The 26,497-nt window shown below is 39.7% G+C and overlaps 1 protein-coding gene across 2 annotated transcripts in view; it reads right to left on the bottom strand.

Annotated features, from left to right (window-relative positions):
- Nucleotides 1-15,916, bottom strand: part of PGAP1 (post-GPI attachment to proteins inositol deacylase 1) — a 74,081-nt gene extending 58,165 nt beyond the window's left edge. Inside the window, exons 1-3 of one of the 2 annotated variants that reach the window (XM_037043714.1) lie at nucleotides 15,567-15,916; nucleotides 9,690-9,843; nucleotides 448-623 (exon numbers count right to left, since the gene is read on the bottom strand). In XM_037043714.1, coding sequence (XP_036899609.1) covers nucleotides 448-623; nucleotides 9,690-9,843; nucleotides 15,567-15,713 — 477 coding nt within the window. In that variant the 5' untranslated portion in view covers nucleotides 15,714-15,916. The remainder of the gene's footprint in view (nucleotides 1-447; nucleotides 624-9,689; nucleotides 9,844-15,566) is intronic. The other variant, XM_037043713.1, reaches the window with a different exon arrangement.
- Nucleotides 15,917-26,497: the final 10,581 nt, after the last annotated feature.

The following is a 26,497-nucleotide window of genomic DNA, read 5'->3' as shown; positions in this document are numbered from 1 at the left end:
GCTCACTTCCCGTGTTATCTTTCTTTCAGAAAACAGTCCTTTGCAGCTTGGTTATCTAACAGTTAAAAACATGCACTTCAGATATCTTGACTAGTTTCATAGTTATTTACATAAGAAAGTGGTCTATTCTAATAATACCAGTTACACGACTATAACTAGAAACAGAAATTCACACTAATGGTTTTTAGGAAATACATTGCACTCCTAATTTATAATAGAAGAATTTTCACCTCTAAATTCACGGCAAGAATGGTTTCTTATAAATTCAATTATACTTCAAAAATGACCAAGTTCAAAACAGACTCCCACATAAACACACAAAAAACCCCGAACAAACCTTTTTACCATCTTTCCTTCAACTTTCATATAAACACAAGATTTAGAATATGCTGAGTTCCAAAGATGCAAGTAGGTTGATCACTACTGATTTGCAAGCTTATCTCTTACCTTATAGAGTTTGAGAATAGCTTTAATACACTCATGTACAAACTTGGTCTGCTTCTGAAGACTTCCACCATACAGTGCCACCAGCTCTTCGTTGAAATTCACACTGAAGAAGTCAAAGTGGTACCTAAAGTCAATGTCCTCTGCTTTTCTTAGTGCAATAGAGCCAATAGAACGCACTATAAAGGAAAATGGTAAAGTGTGCATTAAACAAATTTTTTTAAAGTTTCATCTATTGTTGTCTTGTAATAACTTTATCCCATACTCTGAATATAAAAACCTATTTCAGGACATCCTTTAATAGTATCAATTTAGAAGAACAAACCAGCCTAGAAGGTGTAATGCCTTGTGCTCTAAATATTTTTTTAATTAAATAAAAAGTGAACAGGTCATTCATTCTCTACATACTTTCCTTTCAGTAGTGGTGACAATAAATAAAAGGGAAAGAATTCATTGAAGAATAAGAAACAGGGTTTTTGTCACACTTGAGTGTTTTAGGAATAAAAAAATTCCTACAAAAAAAAGAGAGAGAGAGTCTGCTCATCACTTAATTTAGGTACACACGTTTGATTGGTCTCTTTCTTACAAATGACATCCAATCCTTGTGCAAATCCTGTCATGCTTCATCTTTTAAATACACCAATTGAGACTTCTCACAATTTCCACCACTACCTTTCTAATCCAAGCACCATTATCTCTCACTGTAACTAGTCCAGTAGTTTCTTAACTGGTCTCCCTATTTCCACTATTTCAGATTTAACTTTGTAACTACTTCACAGAATTTATTAATTGAACACTAACTGGCTTTAGAAGTAGCCATGCATAGTTCAGCAATCAAAATGCCATTGTTTGCCATTCCATTTTCTTAACTTTCATAGTTCACATACTATACAACTCATCATGTAAAGTGTACAATTCATGTATTCAAAGAGTTATACAATTGTTCCTGCAATCTAACTCTAGACATTTTAAAAATCACCCCGAAAAGAAAACCCTGCACTCATAAACACTCACTCCTCATTCCTCTTCTCCTAATTCTAGGAAAGCACTAAGCCACTTTCTGTCCCTATGAATTTGCCTATTCTGGACATTTCTATAAATGGGACCATTTAATATATGGTCATTTAAGACTGGGTTCTTTCATTCATCATAATATTTTCAAGGTTCATCCACATTGTAGTGTGTAATTCCTGTATCAGTCACTAATTCCTTTTTATTGCTAAGTAAAGTTCCATTATATGGATATATCACACTTTATTTATACACTCATTAACTGATGGACACTTGGATTGTTTCCACCTTTAGCTATTATGAACAGCATTGCTATGAACATCTGCATGCAAGTTTTGGCATAGATGTAGGTTTTCATTTGTCTTGGGTAGGTATCTAGTAATGGAATTGCTAGGTCTTATAACTCTGTATTTAATATTCTGAAAAACTGTTTTTCAAAGTGGACAACCATTTTACATCTCAACCACCAATGTATGAGGGTTTCAATTTCTTCACATCCTCAACAATACTTGTTATTATCTAGCTTTTATTTATTTATTTTTTTTAAATGGTGGGTTAGTTTTTTTGTTTGTTTTTAAAGAGGAATTCTTTTTTTTTTAAAGATTTTTTTATTTATTTATGTATTTTTAGAGGGGAAGGAGAGAGGGAGAGAAACATCAATGTATGGTTGCCTTTTGTGCATCCTCTGCTGGGAGTTGGCCCTGCAGGGAACCAGCCTGCAACCCAGGCATGTGCCCTGGCTGGGAATCGAACCGTGATCCTCTGGTTCGCAGACCTGTGCTCAATCCACTGAGCTACACCAGCCAGGGCCTTATTATCTAGCTTTTAGATTAGTTACCTCAATGGGTATAAAATCATCATCTCACTGTACTTTTAACTTGCATTTTCTTGATGATTAGTGATAGCTAGTATTTTTTGTACTTCATCTCTTGCTCCTTTACAGCATATTCTGTACACAGCAAAACCAGAGTGTGATTATCTTTTTAAAAATAAATCACACCTGGCTGGTGTAGCTCAGTGGATTGAGTGCGAGCCTGTGAACCACACGATCGCGGTTCAATTCCCAGTCAGGGCACATGCCTGGGTTGCAGGCCAGTTCCCATCAGGGGCCTCATGAGAGGCAACCATACATTGATACTTCTCTCCTTCCCTTCCCCTCTAAAGATAAATAAAGAAAATCTTTAAATAAATAAGTAGATAAATAAATAAATAAATAAAGGAGCCAAAACATATCAAATTAAATGTATCTGTGTGGGTAAATTTGTGGGTTTTTTTAAAATAAATAAATCACAAGCTCTGGCTGGTGTAGCTCAGTGGATTGAGCATGGGCCTGCGAACCAGAGGATCGCAGTTCGATTCCCAGTCAGGGCACATACCTGGGTTGCAGGCCAGTTCCCGGCAGGGGACACACGATACATTGTGTGTCCTCGGCAGAGGCAACCATACATTGATATTTCTCTCTCTCTCCTTCCCTTCCCCTCTAAAGATAAATAAATAAAATTTAAAAAAAAGAAGTTATTTGTAAAAAAAAAAAAAAAGTGCGGGTCATCCTGAACTTAAAAAACAAACATACACACACACACAGAAACACTGTTGTTAAATCAATCAATCAATCAATCAATCACATGTACTAGATTGGTTCAACTTTTAAAATCTGACAATTCCAATGATGCCAAGGATGTGGGCCAAAGGGAAGTATAATGTACTGTTCTGTGAGTATAAGTTAGCACAACCAGTACAAATAAAACACATAGAATGACATAGAATTATACTCTTATGGTTTACATTTTACAGAAACATAGGCTTATATGCTTTAAAATAAGGATATTCATTATTTATAATTGTCAACACCACAAATGTCCAAACACAGAATAAACTATGGTATAGCCATACAACAAAATAATACAGTGTGAAGAAAATAAATGGATCACAGTTCATTTGAAAAGTAAACAGATTTTAAAAACGATTTGAGTATAAGAAGGCAGACACAAAAGAAAACATACTGAGTGATTATATTTCTACACAGTTTAAAAATAGCCCCAGACAAATAGCTTATATTAGAGTACATATTTAGATGCTAATACTATTTAAAAAGTCAAGGAAATTATCACCTTAAAACTAGGATTGTAAACACATATAGAAAGAGGGAAGGAAGTTTAATCAGGAAGGGACAGTTTTAACTTGGTTCTGTTCCCATTGATAATCACTTTCCATTATTTTTTAACTGAGTATCTATATTCCGTGTATTTCTCTGTATGTGTTATATTTCAAATGCAATGATTGACCAAAAAACCAGATTATATCATTTCCTACCCCAAACCCTACAAGTTTCCCATCACGCAGATCAAAATTCCAAGTCTTTTCCACAGCTCAAGTGATACTGTCTGGGGCTACTCTTGCACTGCCATCTTTTTTTCCACTTTCTCTACTCTCAGGGTCTATCCCAAGCATGTTCTTGTCTCAGGGTCTTCCCCCAAACAGTCACATACCTTAGTCCCTTGCTACTTTCAAGCCTCTGCTGAAATGTCATGGCCTCCTAGTGGCTTTCCCTGCCTGAACCAGTTTCTTCTCTAGGTCCTTACTATGGTTTATTTTTCACTCAAACTTTTAACGTTACCAACATATATGTTTGATGTCTACCTTCCCAACAAGAATGTACGTTTGATCACAGAAAAATTATCTGGCTTGGTCTGTCTTGGATCCTTAATACCTAGAATACTGCCCAGCTCATGGTAGGTATCCCATAAATATAAGCTAGATAAATAAACATGTAAGTAATTATACTACATGTTGAAATAATTCTGTTCTCATTAATAAGCAGACAAGCAGATTAGCTGAAATTACTTCCAGATTACTTGACTATAATGCCAGAAATAAATGCTCTATCTCCAAGCCAACATTCAATTTGGAATGTGTGCATATAACTTCTCACCCTCACCTTTCTATATTCCCCTCAGTATTTCTACATCTAACTTGTTTTTCTTTTGACACTCAATATATTAGTTTCAGGTGTACAGTATAGTGGTTAGGCTTATACAACTTAAAAAGTAGTTACCCAACTAAGTTTAGTAACCCGGACACCATATGTAGTTACTACAATATTACTGACAATATTCCATAAACTATATTTCATATCCCTGTGACTGTTTTGTAAGTGCCAATTTGTACTTCTTAATCCCTTCAGGTTTTTCACAGCTCCAAACCCCCTCCCATCAGACAAATACCAGTTTGTTCTCTGTACCTATGAATTTATTTCTGCTTTATTTGTTTTTTAAAATTTCTATTGACTGATTTCGAGAGAATGAAAGAAACAATGATTTGTTGTTCCACTTTATTTAGGTATTCGATGGTTTCTTCTTGTATGTACCCTGACTGGTGACTGAACGTGCAACCCTGGCATACCAGGACAATGCTCTAGCCAACTGAGCTACTTGGACAGGGCCTATTTTATTTCTCATATTTCACATGTAAGTGTAATCACATGGTATTTGCCTTTCTCTGCCTGACTTATTTCATTTAGCACCATACCCTCTAGGTCCATCCATGTTGCTGTAAATAGTAAGACTTCATTCTTTTTTATGGTCAAGTAATACCTCATTTTATGTAGCACAGCTTCTACCCATTCATCCTTTGGTTGGAGCATTCAATCTATTTACATTTAAAGTAATTATTAATAAGTATGCACTTATTGCCATTTTATTGTTTTCTAATTGTTTTTGTAATTCTGTTTCTTTCTTACTCTCTTGCTCTCCTTTTGTATGTTGATGACTTTTTATAACTTTGTGTTTGGACTCCTTTCTCTTTACTTTTTGTGTATTTCTTCAAGATGTTTGGTTTGTGGTTCTCATAGCGTTCATATACACCAACCTATGTTTATAACAGTCTATTTAAGTTAATGGTTGCTTAGGTTCCTACATGTTCTAAAATCACTCCCATTTTTACACACCCTTTCCATGTTTGTTTTTTTCATTCTATTTTTACTTCTTTTGTACATGTGTTGGTATTTCTCCCTTAATTTACTGTTGTAATTACACATGATCTTCCCACCTCTCCCTTCCTTCCAACCTTTGTACTAGCTCTGGTGTTGGCTGACCCACTGCTTTAATTATGTGTTCACCTTTTTAAAATAATGTGTTCAGTGTGAATTTTTTCATTGCGATATTTTCTTATTCATATTTTAAATTTTTTTCTTAAAAAGTCCTCGCCTTGCCCTGGCTGGTGTGGCTCAGTGGGTTGAGTGCTGGCCTGTGAACCAAAGGGGTCGCTGGTTCGATTCCTAGTCAGGGCACCTGTCTGGGTTGCGGGCTGGGTCCCCAGTGAGGGGTGTGTGAGAGGCAAGTACACTCTGATGTTTCTCTCCCTCTTTCCGCCTCCTGTCCCCTCTCTCTAAAAATAATAAACAAAATCTTAAAAAAAAAGTCTCTGCCACTATTCTACTTGTTTAGTTTGTTTTTTAGATTCAGTTGTTTAAATTTTGTGAATTTATTGCCATTTTAATGTTTATAATTTTGGTCTCTTTTTCTTTTTCTTAAATAAGTCCCTTTAACATTTCATATAATAAGAGCTTGGTGATAATGACCTCCTTTAGCTTTACCTTTCCTGGGAAGCACTTTATCTGCCCTTCCATTCTAAATGAAAGCTTTGCTGGATAGAGCAATCTTAGATGTAGGTCCTTACCTTTCACAACTTGGATACTTCTTTCCAGCTCCTTCTTGCCTGCAAGGTCTCTTTTAAGAAATCAGCTGACCGTCTGATGGGAACTCCTTTGTAGGTGACTGTCCCCTTATCTCTTGCTGCTTCTAAGATTCTCTCCTTCATTTTAATCTTGGCTAATGTAATTATGATGTGCCTTGGTGTGTTCCTCTTTGGGTCCAACTTCTTTGGGACTCTCTGAGCTTCCTAGACTTCCTAGAAGTCTATTTCCTTTGCCTGATTAGGGAAATTCTCCTTTATTTTTGTTCAAATAAGTTTTCCATTGGTTTCTCTTCCTTTTCCCCTTCTGGTACCCCTATAATTCAGATGTTGGAATGTTTAAAAGATGTCCCGGAAGTTCCTAAGCCTCTCATTTTTTTGAATTCTTGTTTCTTCATTCTTTTGTTTGGTTGTTTCTTTCTTCCTTCTGGTCCACTTCATTGATTTGAGTCCCCGTTTTCTTCCCTTCACTACTGGTTCACTGTACATTTTCCTTTATTTCACTTAACATAGCCTTCATTTTTTCACCTAATTTGTGACCAAATTCAACCAATTCTGTGAGCATCCTGATCACCAGTGCTTTGAACTAGCACCTGATAGGTTGGCTCTCTTTGTTGCTTACTTATATTTGTTCTGGAACTTTGATCTGTTCTTCCATTTGGGCCATTTTTTTTGTCTTGACACACCTGTTACATATGAGGGGCGGAACCTTAGGTGTTCACCAGGGCCCGGCAACCCAGTCACTGGGTTGTGATGCTGTATGTGGGGAAGGGTCAGAGAGGAAACAATGGCGCTTGCCCTACTTTCTGTTGAATTTCGGTCCCTTCTGCCACTTCTCCCAAGCAAACTGGTCCCTTCTGGTGCTGATTCCTGAGTTGGTGGATGGGCTTGTGTACATTCTAGGACCCTGTGGGTCTCTCCAATGAGCTCTCCTGTAAGGCTGGGAGTCTCTCCCTGCACCTCAATCCCCTAAGGTGTTTTCAATAGGTATTTTGAGGCTTTATTTCCGCTGCGCTGGAGCCCTGGGTTGTGTGGTCTCTCTCACTCCTCAGTTTCGCCTGGTTTATCTACATGTGGATGTGGGACCACTGGGTCAACCAGCCACCTTACACAGCATGCCCCTCCACAATCTGCCTTCATCCCACGCCTGAGGTCCACAAGCCACCACTATTTTTTGCTGCAAACCCTCTCTGCCCAGCTGCCCAAGTCCGCCCCTCCTACTGGTCTGGATGAATGTGTCTATTTTAACTCCCTGGTTGTTAGACTTCTGTACAGTTCAACTTTCTGTCAGTTATACTGTTGGTTTTTGTTTCTAAATTTTTGTTGTCCCTATTCTGGTTGTGTGAGGAGGCACAGTGTGTCTACCTACACCTCCATCTTGACCAGAAGTTCTGATAACCAGTGTTTTGAACTCTACAGCTGGTAAATTGCTTGCCTCTATATTGTTTAGTTCTTTTCCTGCAGTTTTGGCCTGTTCTTTCATAAGGGACATATTTATTTCCTCCCTTTATCTGCCTCCCATGTTTGTTTCTCAGTAGCTGTGCAACATCTCCCAGTTTTGGCAGAGTGGCCTTATACAATACGTGGCCTGTGGGGCCCAGAGGCACTGTTTCCCTACTCACCTGAGCGAGGTACTCCAGGGGTGTCCATTGTGTGAGTTGTGTGTGCCTTCCTGTTATCATTGACCTTGGTTGCTGGTATAATGTCTGAGTGTAGAACTGACCCTCTGGCTGAATGGTTCTGAAGACCGGCCATGACCACAGCAGCAAGTTGTTGTTTGGGGGCTCACTTTAGTGGGGTTCTGTTGCCTGTCAAGTCCACCCTTTAGGGATGTCACAAATTGAGTGGTGCTTTGGTGTAGTCTAAAGCTAGCTACCAGATGTGTTGATTCTGAGGTTTCTGGAAGGGGGTTCCAGTGTAGGCCAAGGTCAGCTGCTGCTTATGCCTGGCCCAGGACCACCTGTTAGGAGCTACAAAGTACTCTGAGGTTGGTAGCTGCCTGTGCTAGGCTTGGAGGAGCCAGAGAGGGGTTATGCTGTGAACCAAGCACAGATGCCACTAGTGCAGTGCCTGGGACTACTTAGTGAGAGGTACAGGGCATGCTACAGCCAGCTGCTGATGGTTGGGGTTTGTGGACCTTTGGGATTTTAGGGAAGTCTGCAGTGCAGGCCCAGGCCAGCTGCCTATGTACATTAGCCTCTGAGAGAGGGTTGGTCTGGGCAAGTGAATTGGGTGGGGTGGAGTTTCAGAGAATATCCAGGGAGCGCTGTTAGCCAGGTTGATGGGAACTCGGACTTAGTGCCGACATGAGCCAGCAGGCTGGATGAACTGACAGCTCAACAAAGGAACAATGGTGCCTCACGTAAGTTCCCTTGCCTTGAGTCCAGGAAAAAGGTGCTACTCCATCCCTTGCCCTGAAACCAGACAATTCAGTTCCTTTCCAGGTGTTTTTGGTGCTTTTTGAACTTCTGTCCCTTCTGTGGAGCTTAGGGCAAGTGTTTGAGAGCAAAAGAATCTGTGCTCAAGCCCTTTTAGGAGGATATCTGAGCCTACAGCAACCTTCTGTCTCCTGCTGAGGAGTCCCCTGCTGATTTTCACAGCCCACTCTTGTTGGGACTCTTCTTTATGGCACTGGTGCCCTAGGCTGGGGAGCCTACAGTGAGGCTGGGACCCCTTGTTCCACAGTGCGAACCTCTGTAGCTGAGATACCCCTCTCAATTATTAACTGCCACACATGGGTGTGGGACCAGTCTGTTTTGAACCTCCATCCCTCCTACCAGTCCCAATAGGGCTCCTTCTTTATAGGAGTTCTGTTCAGCTAGTGTTCAGGTGGCTCTCAAGGGTGCTGTTTTGTAATTTAGTTGTAATTTTGATGTGGTCATGGGAGGAGGCAAGCACAGCATTTACTCTGCCTTTTTTTTTAAGATTTTATTTATTTATCTTTAGAGAGGTAGAGAGGAAGAGAAGGAGAGAAGGAGAGAAATATCAGTGTATGGTTGCCTCTCATGAGTCCCCTGCTGGGAACTGGCCTGCAACCCAGGCATGTTCCCTGGCTGGGAATCAAACTGCGATCCTCTGGTTCGCCGGCTCGCGCTCAATCCACTGAGCTACACCAGCCAGGGCTTACTCTGCCGTTTTGACCGGAAGTCTAGATCTCTCCAACTAAAACAGCTTCAAAAGAAAGCAAGCAGTCTCTTCTCTTGCTCAGCATATCAAAAACCACTGACTTACTTCTCCAATCAATACTTCGAGTTCTGTGCTCTGCAACCTCCATTTCCAATAGAAGCCTCTTTCTTCTGCTGATTCCTGAATCCCTGTATTATCTTTTTATCTCACCCCACTCCATTTTTTTCCTCCTTCTTACTTTTGCAAAGTGATCTTCAATATTCTTTTCCATGTACTTCTCACATGTATTTTTCTAGACAAAACATCATACTATTTATGTTTCCTGTATGCCTAGCACAGTACTTAAAAAACAGTGTGTGTCTGTTAGAGTCTTCAACTGCATTTCATAGCTTTCAAAATTTACTTCTGAGACTTACCTTGCTTATAACTTCCAGCATTACCAGGAAGAAAGAGAACTGGAATACCCGTTAAAGGGAGAAGTTTGTGTTCTTCAGCATAGGATCCTTCTCCATAAAGGTACAATTCATACGCAGGATAGCGTTTTGTCAATTTCTTTGGAAGTTCTATTTTCTACAGCAAAATAAATAAAATTAAAAATGCAGTATTACTTTAATACAATTCAGCCACATCATACTAAATTCTGAATTATACAAATAGTACAATATAAAAATATTACTGGTAATAAAACTTCACTTAATGCACAAAACAAGTTCTACTCTTACTTTATTCATACAGAAAATCAGCCTTAAATCATGTGAGTTTTGAACCATGTGGTCTTTGTGAAAGCATAAAATGGTACTACATGAAATTCTAATAAACATAAATTACTCAAAATAGCCACTGACAACAGAAAAACACTGGTAGACGTCAGCAAGCTACATGTTGGTGTGCTTGAAAATACACTCAATTTAGTGTCTGTATCAATTATACTTAGAAATGAAAAGCTTTCCAGTATCAAATCAATTATTTTCTGCTATTTTAAACCGATTTGTAATGTCTTTCCTTTTACTTGGGCCCAACTACATATTCCAGCGGTTACATCACTCAACAGAAAGCAAATTTGTTTTATAATGCAGCTTTCTGACTTCTCAACTTAATATGCCTTTGACCTACAATGTGCTTAACAAGTTACTCTGAAACTTACAGCCAAGTCTTGGTCAAGACAAACACACTCTTCTCACCATAAACATTCCAATAAATTAGCACCTGTTTCAGTTTTCATGAACCAGGTGCATGGTTTGTCAGCATGCCTTAAACTACTCTGCAATTCATATTATTGTGTACCAAATAAGCCAGTAATTCAGATAAAATTTTTTCCCAACAAAATATAAATTAGGTCTTAATGCCATCTCAGAAAGGTAGGCATCCATAAAAACAGAAGTAAAGTACAAACTCTTCTTCTGTTCTTTTTTAAATGAAAGAAACCATTAAAAATGAAACCAGTTACTTTGAACAGTAGATTTTAAGTGACATCAATAGATTTAGTGACCTAGCAGTGCTACACATATGCTTAATAAAAATTTCAACTACTGAATGCACTTTTACACAGTAAATGGTAATGACTACTGAAAAATTTCTCTGCTGTAAAAAATCAGAATTTTGATTATTCATGCACATTCCTGAACATTCCTTTGAGAACATTAGCATGAACAACCCATGCTAATAACATCATGAAAACACCTTTAGAGTGTGAACTTAATGTGTCAAATATTAGCAACTTTTTATCTCCTCAAATATTCAAAATAGAGAAATACAAGCTCCAATATTTGCATTATATATGCACATGCTTCTTAAATTAGTCCCAATATTGATTATGCACTGTATATAGTAAAAAATGAAAATGACACAATATTTTGTTTCTTTAGGTACAAATTAAGCAAAAAGAAAATGTGAGAGAACTCCTCCCAATTTAGTAAACCATTTGATAGAATAGTAGTATGTGCATATTAAATCATTATTCTTTTTAGGTTAGTAGCTAAACCATATTTTGAACTAGTTGAAAATTAACTCAGAAAAACAAAAATATATAAATATTCAAAAAAGAGGTAATTAATTCTCTGGAGACAGAAAAACAAGCAAAAGAATAGATTTGATGTATTTCATAATATACTATTATGAAAGAAATTTTGTAGTGAGAAAGTGTACATTATTAAAAATATGCATGCATATAATATGGAGTAGCAAAAAGTACAGATAAAAAAGGAGGTAGAATAAAAAAAAAGTGGGAGCTGTAGGCAAAAACAAAACTGCATTTCTAGACAGAGTTAAAGCTGGGAGTGAGTGGCAGCATGAAACAGGAAGGGCACTGACCAGACTGCGGACAGAAAAGGCACAGGCACACAAAGAGGGTGCTCATGGAAAACGGAAGAGGGTCAATGGGTTTGAAAAAAAAAACACCACATAGCAAGAGGAATTGAATATATTTTAAACAGATTACTTTATATATATATATATTAAATTAAATGAGCAGCCCTACCCCCAAGAAAAATGTCTAATTAAGATCAATTACCTTTACACTTAAATATTATCTCCACACATCAGGCCCCCTGCTGCCCCTCATCTCTGGACTCTCTGCCTTAGCACAGGTTCTTCTCATCTCTCACCTAGATCCCTTTCAAAAGGCAAACATTCTACCAAATTCCCAACTGCTAGAAAAATACTGACTTAAGAAACTAAAGTCTCTATTTTATGATATCTTTTTAAATTGTGATTTACAAAAGCAAAGCACCCAAAAAAGGAAAACAAAAAGATTCTGATCAAAATGAATGCAGCTTATAAGCTCTTATAAAGAGCAAGCTGTCGGCCCTTTGTCCACGCCACACTTAAGAATACTCCAGTGGACTCCAGCTTGATAAAAAGACCCAGGGACAACTGGTGTGTCTCTCCAGGTCATACTCTCCCTGCTACACGCCACAGTCCCCATCGCTGTCCAGAAATACCTCGTTAAAACATACACCTATGTCTTTCTTCACTGCACACAGAGATGAGAAAGGCTGTGAGGTCCTTTAAAACCTGGCTCTAATTATTCTTCATACTTTCTCATAACTTACCCACACCAAGTTTTAAAATTTATGTTTAATATATTTTAAAATTCACAAATCAACAGGAATACGCTCAACAGGCGCTGTCATACCTGTGATCTTTCAGCCAACCAGTTTCCTACCCAGAAGGCAACTAATGCCAGCAGTTTGTGCTTGAAGAAATATTTTACACATGCACATAGAAGAAAACATGTTTACAGGTTATTTTCTCCCTTTCACATAAGTGGTTACATACTATACATATACTATACATACTGCTGATGCAAGGTATCCTGGAACCTTCTTCATTTACAAATGCTAATCTTTATTCCTGCCTTTTTTTTTGTTTCTGCACTTTATGAACTATGGTACATACCCTCCATGGCCCAATTCACTACTTCTATGGCCTTTGACTACCAAGACAAGCCTAAATGCTCTCTTCTACAAAGAGCCTTGGACACGCTCTTACAGTGAAATTACAACATTTTGCACATTTTAATTATCCATTCCATTCCTGTTTTCCCCCATTTATAAAGACATAAAGGCACAAGATCTAATTCATCTGAAACTCCCTCACTCACAGTTAGTTTCTAGAATACACTGGACACATAATCACTCAATAAATGATTTGCTAAATAACAGACTTAATAACAATATATGTGATTCATATTTCCCAATATCTTTTTCTTTCAAAGAGCAACTGTTGGATCGCATATCTAAAGATAGGCAAATAAATAACTCTAATGGGGAAACCAACACAGATGTTCCCTCTCCAGTTCTACAATTTGCCCAAAGCTGTTTGCTACTATATGAAAGCTCTGCCTTGCTGTCCTAGGCAAGAAACTTCAAGGGCTAATGTGTATTTTGCCTGGTTAGGTTGGTGAGATATTCAGTTAACTCTCAAAAAGCAAATCTAGGAAAACCAAAGGTAGAGAACGAACAGAGGTAATCGAACAGTTTTAAATTCAATACTTCATCTTTACCAAGAGTTTCAAATTCCTATCCCATCTCTTATTTTTCAAGTGGAAAATAAAATTGAGTATGTTTCTTATATCGCTCATTTCCTCTAAAAGAGAAGAAAACCCAACAACTGGGATACTCCATCCAACAGATAACAATCTGTAACAATTAGAGAGGTTATTATAAAACAGAATTAAAAGGAAGCAATATAAAATAAGTTTAGAACATTTTATCTACTAAAAACCATTGGTTCTTAATAGAATGACCTCAGCTATCCACAAATCTCGCTACAATCAAAACAACTCATTTCCACAGGTAGGTTTTCACTTATTTGTAAAACAACACAGCCTAGTGGGTACAATAAAAGGGCTAAGAGTCAAACATAAATAGTGTAGTGATTAACAAAGCTTTTTACATCATAAAAATCTACCAAAACACAGATCAAAAATCCTGCCACTGTAGTAATTACTGTACTAACACATTATTAAGAGTGTAAAAACTCAAAAGGGCAATTTGAATCAAAATAAGTAAATACAGACAACAACAGGAAAAAAGCCAAATGCCTCTTTTGCATTAGCTACACTAATTTTCAGTATCTTTCTAGTCAATTTTATGAGGCACAAGAAATGCATCCGGGAGGTCCATATGCTTTGTTCTCAACACTAAGCAATGTCTACCACTGCAAATATTAAAATAGCTTCAATAATTGTGGGCAATCTAAAAATATAATGGGAATTAGCACACTGTTACAAAATAATTGTATTTTAACCAAACTCTTCAGTGTAGTACAAAACTAAAATGATTTCAATCTGTTGGGAGTTTCCTAATTATTAAACCATATAAAAATCATAAGTGACTGATTATAAGGGCTTTTTTCAATTTAAAAAAATCGAAACTAGAAGCCCAAATATTTAACTATACATAGACTCGGAGAAAAATAAACCAGCATATTTGCTTAGAAAGTAAAAGACAATAGTAACATTAAAATCTTCTCCTTCTATAGAATTTGGTATCAAATGCTTCCAACCCTTTACAAGCATTGATGCAAAATGAAGGTAAGACTCAAAACAAATAAAATCTAAACTAGAACTTTGCCCATGGAAAAGGAAGCTCATCAACAATTTAAACCTTCAGTAGTTCTGAGACCTAAATAACAGCGGCATAATCAAATATACTCCTCCATAATGACCAGTACCCAGAAACAATCACGATCGGCACCCTTCATCTCAAAGAAAATATCTGCTATGGTTTTAAAGTACACTAGAAATACATTTTGTCACTATGTATTATAGTGTATATAATCTTATGGCAGGAGGCTATTAAAATATGTATTTTGTCATTAAGAGGTACGCTTAGGAATAAAAAAATCACTCCGGAGAAATATCTTCGGACAGTGGTGTGATGTATCACTATCTCTTTTTACAGCTGGTTATGAATGAAATTCTAGATTCTTTCATGCCAAACTGATGAAACAATTGTGACTGAAAATGTTCAAAATGAAATATAAGAGGTGGAGGTGGAGAGAGGAGAAGAGCTGGATCTCAAACAGCAAATGTAGTGAGAAAAATAAAACTAACTCCATAAAATAGATTTTGAACGCAACTGGTAAGAGGCGACATGCATAAACACAGGAGTGCAGGCACACGCAAAGACCCACAACCTACAAAACAGGAGACTCCGCAAAATCTTTACAGGAGGGAACCTCAATAGTTTTCCATTTAATTACTCATCGGGTTAGAGAGTAATTTACCTTCACACAGAGGTAAAACCCTGGAGTCTCTAAGGCAGCCCTGGAAACTACCCAGCCAATACACTGCAGAAGCTCGGTCCCTTTCTAGAAAAGCAAGAGCTGACCTGTACATCACTGGGCGAGAGGGGAATTTAGATGCGCGGAAAGCAAAGGAGGATCGAGGGGCACCTGTTAAGGGAGGAATGCGGAGAAGATGGGGTTTGGATTTAGGGAGAAAGGCAGAGACTCCGTTTCTGGGGATGAAGGGGGTTGGGCGCGACCAGCCTGAAAAGCCTGTGCATAACATTTGGAATCTGGCAGAGGGGCAGGGGAACGAATAAGAGTGGGGCTAGAAGGACACTCAGGAAAGCACCTAAGAAACACCGCACTGTCAGAAAGGACACAAAGGGCAGGTGAGGGGAATAATGGGGTCCTGCAATCTTCCAGGGCGGAAAGACACAGAGACGAGGTTGGAATAAAGCGGTCTGAGAGGCGCGGGAAACCGAGACAGAGGAAACCAATAGAAGGTCCAAGTAGGAAGGATCTGAATTTCGGGGCGTCCAGGTGAGAAGGCGGAACCTCACCTGATACTCCGGGTACTCAAACATGTAGCTCATACTGCACTTGTTCTCCTCGAAGCCGAAAAAGACGTCCCACAGCCCTACGGTAGCCATGAAGATCATGAAGGCATAAAACGCCAGGTTGCTGAAGTTGACAGAGTGAAGAAACATCGTGCCGCCGCCGCCACGAGGCCCCGAGCACTAACCGAGCCAGCCGAGGGCCCCTGGCCGCCCGCGCCGGAGCCGAGCCGGAGCCGAGCCGGAGCAGCCCGCGCTTGCGCCGACTCTCGGCAGCCGGCGCTCCCGCCGCACAGTGCGCCTGCGCAGCCAACCCGCTGCGCCTTCCGCCTCGTTCACCCCGGGAGAGCGGAGGTGGTGATTGCAGCTGGACTGCAAATCTGAGCCGAGAGGAAAGAAGCAGAAAGTGGGTGGGGCTGAGATGTGGGGTGATGGGGGGAAAAGGGGAGGAGCGAGGAGAGGAAAAAGGAAGAAGGGGGTCAGGGAAGGGCAGTGAGAGGCAAGCTGGAGGGAAAGGGGGGGAGGGGAGGCGAGCAAGGGAAAGGGGGATGAAGAACTAGGGAGGGATGGGCGGAGCGCCGGAGCCCTGGAGGCGAAGAGGGGGACGGGCTGAGGATGGGTGTCGAGTGGGTTAACTTGGAGACGTGCCGGAGATTAATGATGGTGAGCTGACCCGGGCAGGGCAGAGGGGACAGTAGAATCGTCCTGTCGTAACATCTCTCCTTTCCTGTTCAATTTGGAAATAGCTCAGGTCTCCGCAGTTTGGTTCTCCCAGCAGTAACAGCACGTTCACAGCTCTTAGGACCAGTGAGCCGCAGCGAGGGACAAATGGTTTTCCCCCACGTCTTTGGCTCTCACTTCGGCCCAGTATGTAATAGCACATAAAGGCACCCGCTCATAATTTTGCCATCAGCAGGTCCACAAGATTCTGTTCTTGGTATAAGATGAACGCCTGCATCACAAAAACCGTCCTTAGTTTTGAAAAAATGTCACCAAAACTTCCACTAGCACTGACGCCCCCAGCAAGTATCTGCGTAATCAGTTTGACGCCGACTGCCTTGCTCTCCAGAGCCTCCACCTCTTGGGAAATTGGTTCCACATTAACCGAGGGAAGCAATTTAGCTCAAGCTTGTACTCAGACTCTCAAGTGACTTAATTCATCTTGAAAAATTTCGGTTTTGCACAAAGGAGGGGGTAAAAGCATCTCAAAACCTATCCATAATCATTTGTAGCGTCATCAAACACTACTGGAATGTTATGAGAAAAAAATGATGTCACTCTTTAAAACTGACCCAAGAGGGTGGGTGTGTGTGGGTGCGCGCGCACGCAATTGTTCGGGCTGATTTTCTGGTATTTTTTTCTGTGCAGAGGAAGTTTGGCTATGATACAAAGAATTTTAAAATTAAAAGGAAGCTTATAGTGTATCTTAAACAACATCCTGATACTGAGATGTGAGAACACCTGGGATGTGGGGTGGGATTTGGAAGGAGTTAGTGCCATGGATGACAAATCATTTGGGGAACAATTTGAGTTATACATTAAAAAGGAATACTGTATATTGAGCCTGGGAGCGGGAAACACCACAGACAGAACGTCTGCTCCTTGTCTCTCCTAGCATATCATGACCAGCACAGATAAATGAAGGGTGAATCTGCACTCTCATATCAGTGCTTCTTAAACGTAATGTGCATATGAATCGCTTGGAGATTCTGTTCAGGAGCAGATTCTGATTCAGTAGTTGGGGAGTGAGAAGCAAGATCTTGCATTTCTAACAAGCTCCTGAGTGATGCCAGTGATGCTGGTCAGTGGACTATGCTTTGAGGAACAGGGAACTAGCCTGCCTGCCTGAGGACTCTGCTACATGGAAAAAACCCTGACTCGACAGAGCTTGCTCTTTTTTCTGGTGGCTTTCATGAGTGTGGCATCCTACTGCCTTTATTGTCCACTCAGGAAGAAGCAGGATAGAATTCGATGGAGTCTTCATGTTTGTAGTTTTTATGTTCTTACTTTTTAACTCCCCCCTCCACCCCCCATCCACCATTATCCCCTTCCTGGCTTCACTTCCTTTCATATGTAAACTAACCCTACAGATACTGCCTAACCACCCTCTGCTAGTGCTGTCTACATCCCGAACAGCTCTTTCAATCCCCCTCTGTGTACGGGGCTTCCAACTTTGGGTAAATATAGTCTGCCTCTGAGCTCTGACACTCGTGCATCTAAGCTCTGCTGGAGAAAATGACAAAATTATTTGAACTACTGTTCAGAAATACATGTAGATGTTTCTGACCGACTTTCTCTTCTTCAAACCACCTGTTTTTAAGCTCCCTACGCCACCTTTTTTAGCAGATTATTAGTACCTACCTCTATCTTCATATTCATATTCACAGAGATAATTTTGATTTTCAGGTGCACATTCCTTCAACTCTTAATTTCCAAGTCACTCATCTCCATCCAGTCCTAATTCAGGTAGTGCATCTAACTAAATAGTGCCAGAACGATGCCTGGCATTGTTATGTGATCTGTTATCCTGGGAGGGCATCAAAAGCAAATCCCTCTGGTTGTGCTTTAGTGCCCATCCCCTCATCTCTCTACAAAACTGGATCTACCAAGTTAAAGTCTCTGCCAGGCTTCCTCATTCTGTCCTCCCTCCCCTGAAGCATATAAACACACTTAGGCCTTATTAATTTTTAAAAAGAAAAATCCTTCCTGCAATTGTCACCTGTAGTCTTGCCTTGTCCTCTCAGTCAGGGCTCCTAAAGCGGTGGTTTTTAACTCTAAATTAATGCAACCTTTCATAAAGGAAAAGACCATATAATCATTTGATGACCACTCTCCCACTGAACTATTTAGTAACTTCATTAATATAACAGTTTTTCGGAAAACCAATTAGGTTTGTTTAAGCTCCACTTAGTTTTTGTTTGTTTGTTTTATCTACTGGAGGTAAAGACTGTCTTTTCCACACACAGTAGCCACTCTTGTACTACTCTTGTATTACCTGGGTTTTGTACAGAGAAAAAAGGAATTGTCTGTCTGGTGTGCTAATCTGGTTGTTTTCTAAAATTAATTTCACTGAATTATATTGGTCACGGTGTACTACTCTCACACTATAGTTTTTAAAATAAACCTCATTATTTTTCTTAAAAATACAGGTATATAATAGATAGACCGTTAGAAATGAAAATTTATTTCAATCAATTGCCTTAAAACCCTTTCTCATGCTTGTTGGTTTTACCTACCACCTACTGCCTTACATGTAATAGGCATTCATAACTATTTGTTTTTCAATTTATTTGAAAATAAGAGTCTACAGGTTATAGTAATAAAACCTCACCTTTTCTTTGATGCTTCAAAGCTAAAAAAAAAAGAAAAAGAAAAAGAAAACCCAATGCCAGCAACCCTGTGGCTGCCAGTTCTGTTTCCAAGGAAACAGAGAATAGATCATCAAAAACAAAATAGGGATTTTCAACCTGATTACCCTTTTTTCACTAGTTCAGTCTCCATTGCTGCAAAATGAAAGGCAACATAACCTCAGCCTTGCAATTCAGATTTTTAATTGTGTGTGCTGTCTCTCACTATTAAAACCAGGCCCCTCAAAATGAATGTTTTGGGTTGTATATTGGTTTTCTTATAGAGAAAGTTAAACTTGTTCACAAGGATAAAGAATACCTCTCAAATATAAAGCATTGTGTGTATTTGCTAAATAACCTAAGATATTTTAACTTTAGAATTGCCAAATGTTTAAGTTATTGAATCTCAGATTTAACATTTCTTTGGAAAATATAAGAAAGTAATGGGAACATAGGAGGTCTGTCTGGAAAAGTCTAGCCATTGTTAAGATAACAAGAACAGTTTTCATGATGTTGATATAACCTGTCAGCCAAGGAGAGTGGACTGGAATGTGCCTGCCCGAACAATGACGACTTCACCGTGCTAGTCAGTGGGGGCAGTAGACGCCACTGAGTGGGCATGTGTACTGTGTGGTCAAGGCATTCAAAATGACCAAGCAAATAGAGCAACAAATCTGCATCAAATTTTGCATTAAGCTTGAACATTCCTCTGCAGAAACTATTCAGAGGATTGAGAAGCTTTGTCTAAATGGTGATTGGCAGCTTCATCATGACAACATGCTTCCTCATGGATCATGTCTCATGCAGAGTTATTTGGTGAAATATCAAATCACTCAGGTTACTCAGCCCCCTCTACAGCCCAGATTTGGTGCCCCGAGACTTCTGACTTTTCTTAAAATTAGAATCACCTTCGAAAGGGAAGAGATTTCAGACCGTTGATGAGATTCAGGAAAATATGACAGAGCAGCTGATGGTGACTGGAAAAACTGTGCGAGGTCCCAAGATGCCTACTTTGAAGGGGACTGAGGCATCATTGCCCTCTGTACAGTGTCTCTTGTATCTTCTATCTTCTTTACTAAATGTTACATGGCTGGATACTTCGCTGGACAGACCTCATATAACTAAAGGATAAAGACTTACAGAATGAAGTGTCTTATTTGAAGAAATAAGAAAGAGAGCAGGACAGGTATAAAAAATATATTGGAGTCAAAGGAAAAACAACTGGACTTCCATTCAATAGAGCGAAGTACCACTACAACATTGTTCTTTGTTCCACAGATTTATTTCTACCATGGATACATGATCCTGAAAAATAACAGCTAGATGTAACAAAAGTCTGGTTTAGCATTATTATATTACCTAGTGGTGCTATGTGTTTTACAAAAACAATATTCCCTTCAACATGTTTTATACCTTAAACTTATATAATGTTATGTGTCAATTGTATCTCAATTACACTGGGAGGGGGGAAAAAAGCACTGTTTCTCTGTTTTAAAAATGTAAAGGATTCTCTTTGGGGGGAAGCACACAACAGAAATTTGCTTCAAGGGAAGGACAACTTAAAAGGCTTTAAATGGCATTTACTACTTTCAGATAATGAACTCTGCACTTCAGATAACCATTCCCAGGGGAAGGAATGATTAATGTGATCATTGCTGGGGGTTTTCCTTATCAGTTCTCTGCTTATAGGTCTGTTTCCACTGAAGGGTTCTATCTCTTCGAAGGCATGGGCTACAAGCGGTTCTTGGTCATTTTAATACCTAAACCCAGTACAAGGCCTTGCAATTAAAGGTATCCTGTTTTTGAATAATTTTTTATTTAAGTAATACATTATCTTTAATTAAAGGAGCTACATTTGTGCCTTTTACTATGAAATACAAATTTTGTGATATTCAAATACACTTGTAAACAGTATTAGCCACAGTAGACTCCTTATTGTAAAATAACTCTTAATTGAAAAAGTCTTTGAAAAAGACTTGGAGAGGAAAATTGGCTTAGCTTCTGCACAGCAAAAAACAAAAAAATAACTGTCTACAAAACAAAAAGGCAACCAACCAAATGGAAAAGGGTATTTGCAAATGATACCTCCTATAAGGGGCTAATACCCAAAATATATAAAGAATTCATGCAACTCAACAACTAAAAATACAAATGATCCAATTAAAAAATGGGCAGAGGACTTGAACAGAAAATTTTCCAAGGAAGATACACAGATGGCCAACAGATATATGAAAAGATGCTCAACTCCACTAGCTATTAGGGAAATGCAAATCAAACCACAATGAGATAACTTCTCACACCTGTTAGAATGGTTGTTATCAATAAGACAAGAAATAACAAGTGTTGGAGAGAATGTGAAGGAAAGAGAATCCTCACACATTGCCAGAAGGAATGTAAATTGGTTCAACCACTATGGAAAACAGTATGTTATTTTTTAGGAAGTTTCCTCAAAAAATTAAGAATAAAGCTACCAAGTAACCTAGCAATCCCTCTCCTGGGTATCTACCTCCTTCCCCCCAAACAATACTTATTTGTGAAGATATATGTACCCTATATTAGTTGTAGCATTATTCACAATAGCCAAGACATGGAAGCAACCTGAGTGTCCTTCAGTGAATGATTGAACTAAGAAGATGTGGTACATTTATATAATGGAATACCACTCATCCATTAAAAAGATGAAATATTGCCATTTGCAACAACATGGATGGATCTTGAAAGTATCATGTTGAGCGATGTAAGTCAGACAGAAAAGGATAAGAACCATATGACTTCACTCATATGTGGGATGTGCAACAAAAAGCAACAAATAAATAAGCAAATTCACAGATGCAACCAAGCGGTGGTTAGCAGAAGGGAGAGTGGGTAGCAGGAGGACAAAGAAGGTGAAGGGGGTTAAACATATGGTGACAGGAGGCTAGACTTGGGGCTGTGAGCACATTACGGAGTCTGTGGATGTTGTATGATAAAGTTGTACACCTGAAATGTGTACAGTGTTATTAGCTATGGTTAGCCTGACATATTTTTTTCAAAAAAGAAAATAGCTAACATAAAAGACTTCATGTTAAAAGAGAATAGCAACATGTGAAATCAATATGTACTTGTCTTGAAAATGGTAAGGCACATAGGAAAAGATCGTAAGCTCTGTCTAAGCACACATTCACATATTTAAGTATGGAACTTGATAAGACCTATGGAACTATTAGCAAAGGATCAGGAAATGTGTCCTCATCGATATATTGAGGAGCCTGGACCCACAAGATATTGGTCAAGAAATGTTACCACGATGAAATAGCAGAAAAGCTTAGGCTTTAAGTATAATTCAGCCTTAGCCTGTGCATCAATTTAACCATAGTTCTGTCTACTTAGTATCACTATGCAATGCATATGAAACACTGTGACATCGCTTGATGTACTGTTATGACTAATTTCATTAATGGATCCATTTAAAATAACTAATATATTTCATGAAGCATGTTCAAATATATATAAATATAGGAAATCCCTATAAGGAATTTCAAGGTTAAATAAAGACTATACATTTTTAAGAATTTTAAGTTACCTCCTAAAGAGTTAGGGAGCAAAGTAACAGCCACGGACATAAATATGTTAGGGTGTTTACAGGACTGCCTCTGATGCTAAGCCTGCACAAAGTTCTACAGTTGCCCCTCCTACCGTACAAGTGTCTTATCCACAGAATTCTTAATATGTATCTTCCCTGGTCCTGGTGCTAGGCCACTGAGGGGAGAAGATCAAGTTAAAAACATTTTATGCTAGAAACACTGTTAGCAGAGGGTTTCTATTGTACTTGAGAGACAAATGCCTATTTAAGATACAGTCTCAGTAAGGGATAATGGCAGAAGCAAATTGACATTTCTAGGAAGAATTATTGTGGGTATCTTTTTTCAGTGATTAGCTAGCTTTTTAATGCTGAATTACTTATGACTCAGTAAGAAGAAGAGGGAGGTTTCCAAAAAGTTCAAATTTCAAAACAAACTTTTCTCAACTATCAACAAGATAGTTGATATCAACTATTTTGATATCAAAATATCAACCAGTCAGGAGGCCTGGTTCAGTTTTAGTTCTGTTTATATAATTTGGGAAATTAATCTCTTTGAGTCTCAGTTTTTTCATCTGCAAAATAAGAACAATAATTCTACCCTGGGGATTGCTGGGAGGAGTATAGACACCTGTTTCAAACGCCTGGTAAGTAAATCGACCCTCGAAAAAGTAGCTGCTATTACTGTGAGCCTCATAGCACTTTGGTTATTGAGAAAAACAAGTACTTGCCAAAGTACAAGATTTTCCTGGTACAAAAGAGAGAGACAATGGAAAGGCAATCCACTGAGCACCAGGACCATCATTTTTCTATCTGTCAAAGAGGCTAATGTGATGTGTGGCACAAAATTGACATTCCGAAAAACTGACTTATTAAAGAAGGTGGAAAGTCCTTAAAGGGAGAGATGAGTATACTTTACTTAAAGGCAACAGAATATAGAAGTGTTTGTTTGATTGTTTGTTTGTTTTTAAGGGGGAGGGAGTCCCTCTGAGGGTAGCCCATTCAGTGAAGGCACGAAATTTCTGTGGCCAGTTGATTTTGAACTCCAGTCACACCTGTGGTCTGAGGCCGCTGTCCAGCACAATTTTCTTTTTCTGTTTTGTGGCTCTCCCTGAAGCGGTGAGGGCCCTTCTGCCCCTGTTATTGAGAGGCCTACCGCAAACCTACAGCTGCTGCTGTGCTTCTTAGGGCCTCCCTGAGGGGTAATTGCCTGCTGCTAACCCTTCTGCTGCAAAGCCCCCGAAATGGGAAGCACATGGGAAGACTGCACCGCTGGAGGTTGCAGAGGCCAACGCCAAGATGGAGACACAGAGGGGTCCCTGGCTCTGTTGTTCTCAAAAACCGCGATTCAGTGAGTCTCATAAAGGCTGTAAGAACTCCCTCCCCTCTGAGAGGTTCTGCATGACTAATACCCACTAGGTTTTTGAGCAGAGAGAGAGCCAGCGGGATCTGTTTGAGAGGAGTTAGCCCTATTTTCAAGCTGTTATTTCTTTGCATATCTTGTGGGTGGGTCACATGCTACAGGCTTTAGGCGGACAGGTGTGCGCCGCTGCCCTTGTCTGCTCAGCCTAGCCCTGCAGCTTCCACCCTAGTGTCCTGAATCCCCCGGTGCCTACCCAGGAGCAGGGTAGGAAAGAAGATTCTCCTTCTTTCTCATAACTGGTGCTGAGATGGGTCCCTTCAAGCAGTCAGTGAAAAAAGAAATGTCCGAAAAGTAAGGATCAGAGACTGAAGTGACAAGTCGTCAATGTTCAATCAATCAAAGCAGAGTGAGGAACCAAAAGCAGAACCAAAAGCAGAACAAAATCAGGAACCAAGACAAGAACCACAGACTCCAAGTCTGAACAGAAAAAAGAAGAGAACCAGAATTGAAATAACAAAATGAAGACAACTGCTAGTAGTTGCTCACACATAGGCAAGAGCAAGAGAACTAAAAATACACTTGTAGTTAAGTTGGCTCCAGACCAGGGGAGTTCACCCTGCAACCCGCAAGCCACATGCAGCCCAGGATGGCAATAAATGTGGCCAACTCCAAATTGTAAATTTACTTAAAACTCTATGAGATGTTTTTATGATTACGTGTCTCAATATACTTAATGTGTAGCCCAAGACAACTCTTCTTCCAGCGCAGCCCAGAGACGTCAAAATGTTGGACGTCCCTGCTAGAGCATTCCACTGTGGTCAAATGCCAGCATGTCCTGGAGACACGCACAGGCCACAACATGGATTAACCTTGAGGACATTATGACATGAAATAAGCCAGTCACCAGAACAGATAAACCACACGGTTCCACTCAGAGGAAGTACCTAGAGCAGTCAGTTTCATACAGATGACACCCGGAATGGTGGGTGCGGAGGGCGGGTGGGGTGGGGGTGGGGGAGTTGTTAAGAAGTAAGTACAGAGTTTCGGTTTCACAAGATGAAGAGAGTTGTGGAGATGAGCAGTAATGGTTGCACAACAACGTGAATGTACTTGATGCCATTGAATTGTACTCTGAAAACGGTTAAGAAGGTAGCATTGATGTGTATATCACCATAATTTTTAAAAGGGGGTAATGGCCTTAGAGGATGATCACTTTTCACAGCAGTGGGTAATGGTGTGAATTACACATGAATCCTGTCCTCAGAGCATCTTCAGTGTGGTGAGAAACCCCATGATTCTTGTTCTCGGGAGGAAGACAGTATAGAAAGATATTGTTAGGAATTGTGGGAATTACATACAGACGAAGTGTCTTGACTTTGGCACCACCAAGAACCCAGCGTTTTTCTGCCAAAAAGGTAGTTTCCTAAGGTGTTATTAACAGTGTACCCTACTCTGTGAGAGAGCGAGAGAGAAAAAGGAGGCAGGTTAACACAATGTGCCATGCAGAGCACAGCGTGCTCAGGGAAAATCTGGGGATAAAAGCAAGAAAAAAGGGGGAACGGAGGTAAATGAAAAGTAGAAAGCCACATAAAATCAGAGGATAAAGAGGAAAACCTAGCAACAGAGCTTACTGAAGCACAGCAGCAGGCATAGCAACCAGGCCCGTGCAACTTCAAGGCTCAGGGAGCCGTCGGCAGAAGAGCCCAACAGAGGAGACGCTGCACAGCAAAACAGGGCTGGAGGGGAAAGGTGGGCACGGCCCTCAGCCCTGGGGAGCTGCTGTCACCCTCTGTGGGAGAGAGGAGGCTCAGACAACAGCTGTGTACTTCCTCTAGAACCGTGCTCCTTAAAGTTTTGGGTGCATCACATATACTTGTTGAAACAGAGGTGGTTGTGCTGACACCCAGAGGTTCTTCTTGAGTAGATCTTGGTTGGGGACTGAGAACATCTGCATTTCTATTAAGTTCCCAGGTGATGCCAGATGCTATTGGTGTGGGAACTACATTGTGAGATTCACAGCTCTAGATATGAAACGATATAGGACGTAAGGGATTAGTTGTGTGGTTTTTTTTTTTAATGCTTAAACAGGGAAGCCTAAATTGAGACCTGTAGAAAGGGGCTGTATTGAAAATATTTAAATCCAGGTAGATTTTGTCCACAGTTTGGTCTCTCAGTGCAGTGGTTACGAGTCTGAACACTGAAGTCAGACAGATTCGGATGGTGTCGCTTCCTAGCAATATACCTTTGGAGAAGTTTCTTAACCTACATCCTATTTATGTCATCTGTAAAACTAGGGTATTATAGCACCAAGCCAATGGGGCTATGGAAAAACTTAGTGATTGATGCATGTACAAAAATTTAGCACAGTAAGCAATAAATGTAGAGGCATTTGTTTTTGGCCACCCAGCCTCAATCATGGCTAATTTTGTACCAGTCCCAATTACCTCTCCATCACTGTGGAGAGCATTTTCAAATCTGAATCTTAGGAACAAAGCCAAGATAACAACCTGCCATACCGATCCTCCTTGCCATGGAGCTTACCATGGAAACCGCTTCATCCTGTGGCAGGTAATTTATAAGGATATATATCGCCTTTATGGAAATGTTTAATCCTTGAGTATTCCCTCCGGTGTCACTGGAGAGGGAGAAGATAGCTCCAGACTTTTCC

Source organism: Sturnira hondurensis, unplaced genomic scaffold, assembly GCF_014824575.4.
Source record: "Sturnira hondurensis isolate 20B ecotype Veracruz unplaced genomic scaffold, ASM1482457v3 Scaffold0004136, whole genome shotgun sequence".
Classification (NCBI taxonomy): domain Eukaryota; kingdom Metazoa; phylum Chordata; class Mammalia; order Chiroptera; family Phyllostomidae; genus Sturnira; species Sturnira hondurensis.
This window is presented reverse-complemented; position numbering and strand designations above follow the sequence as displayed.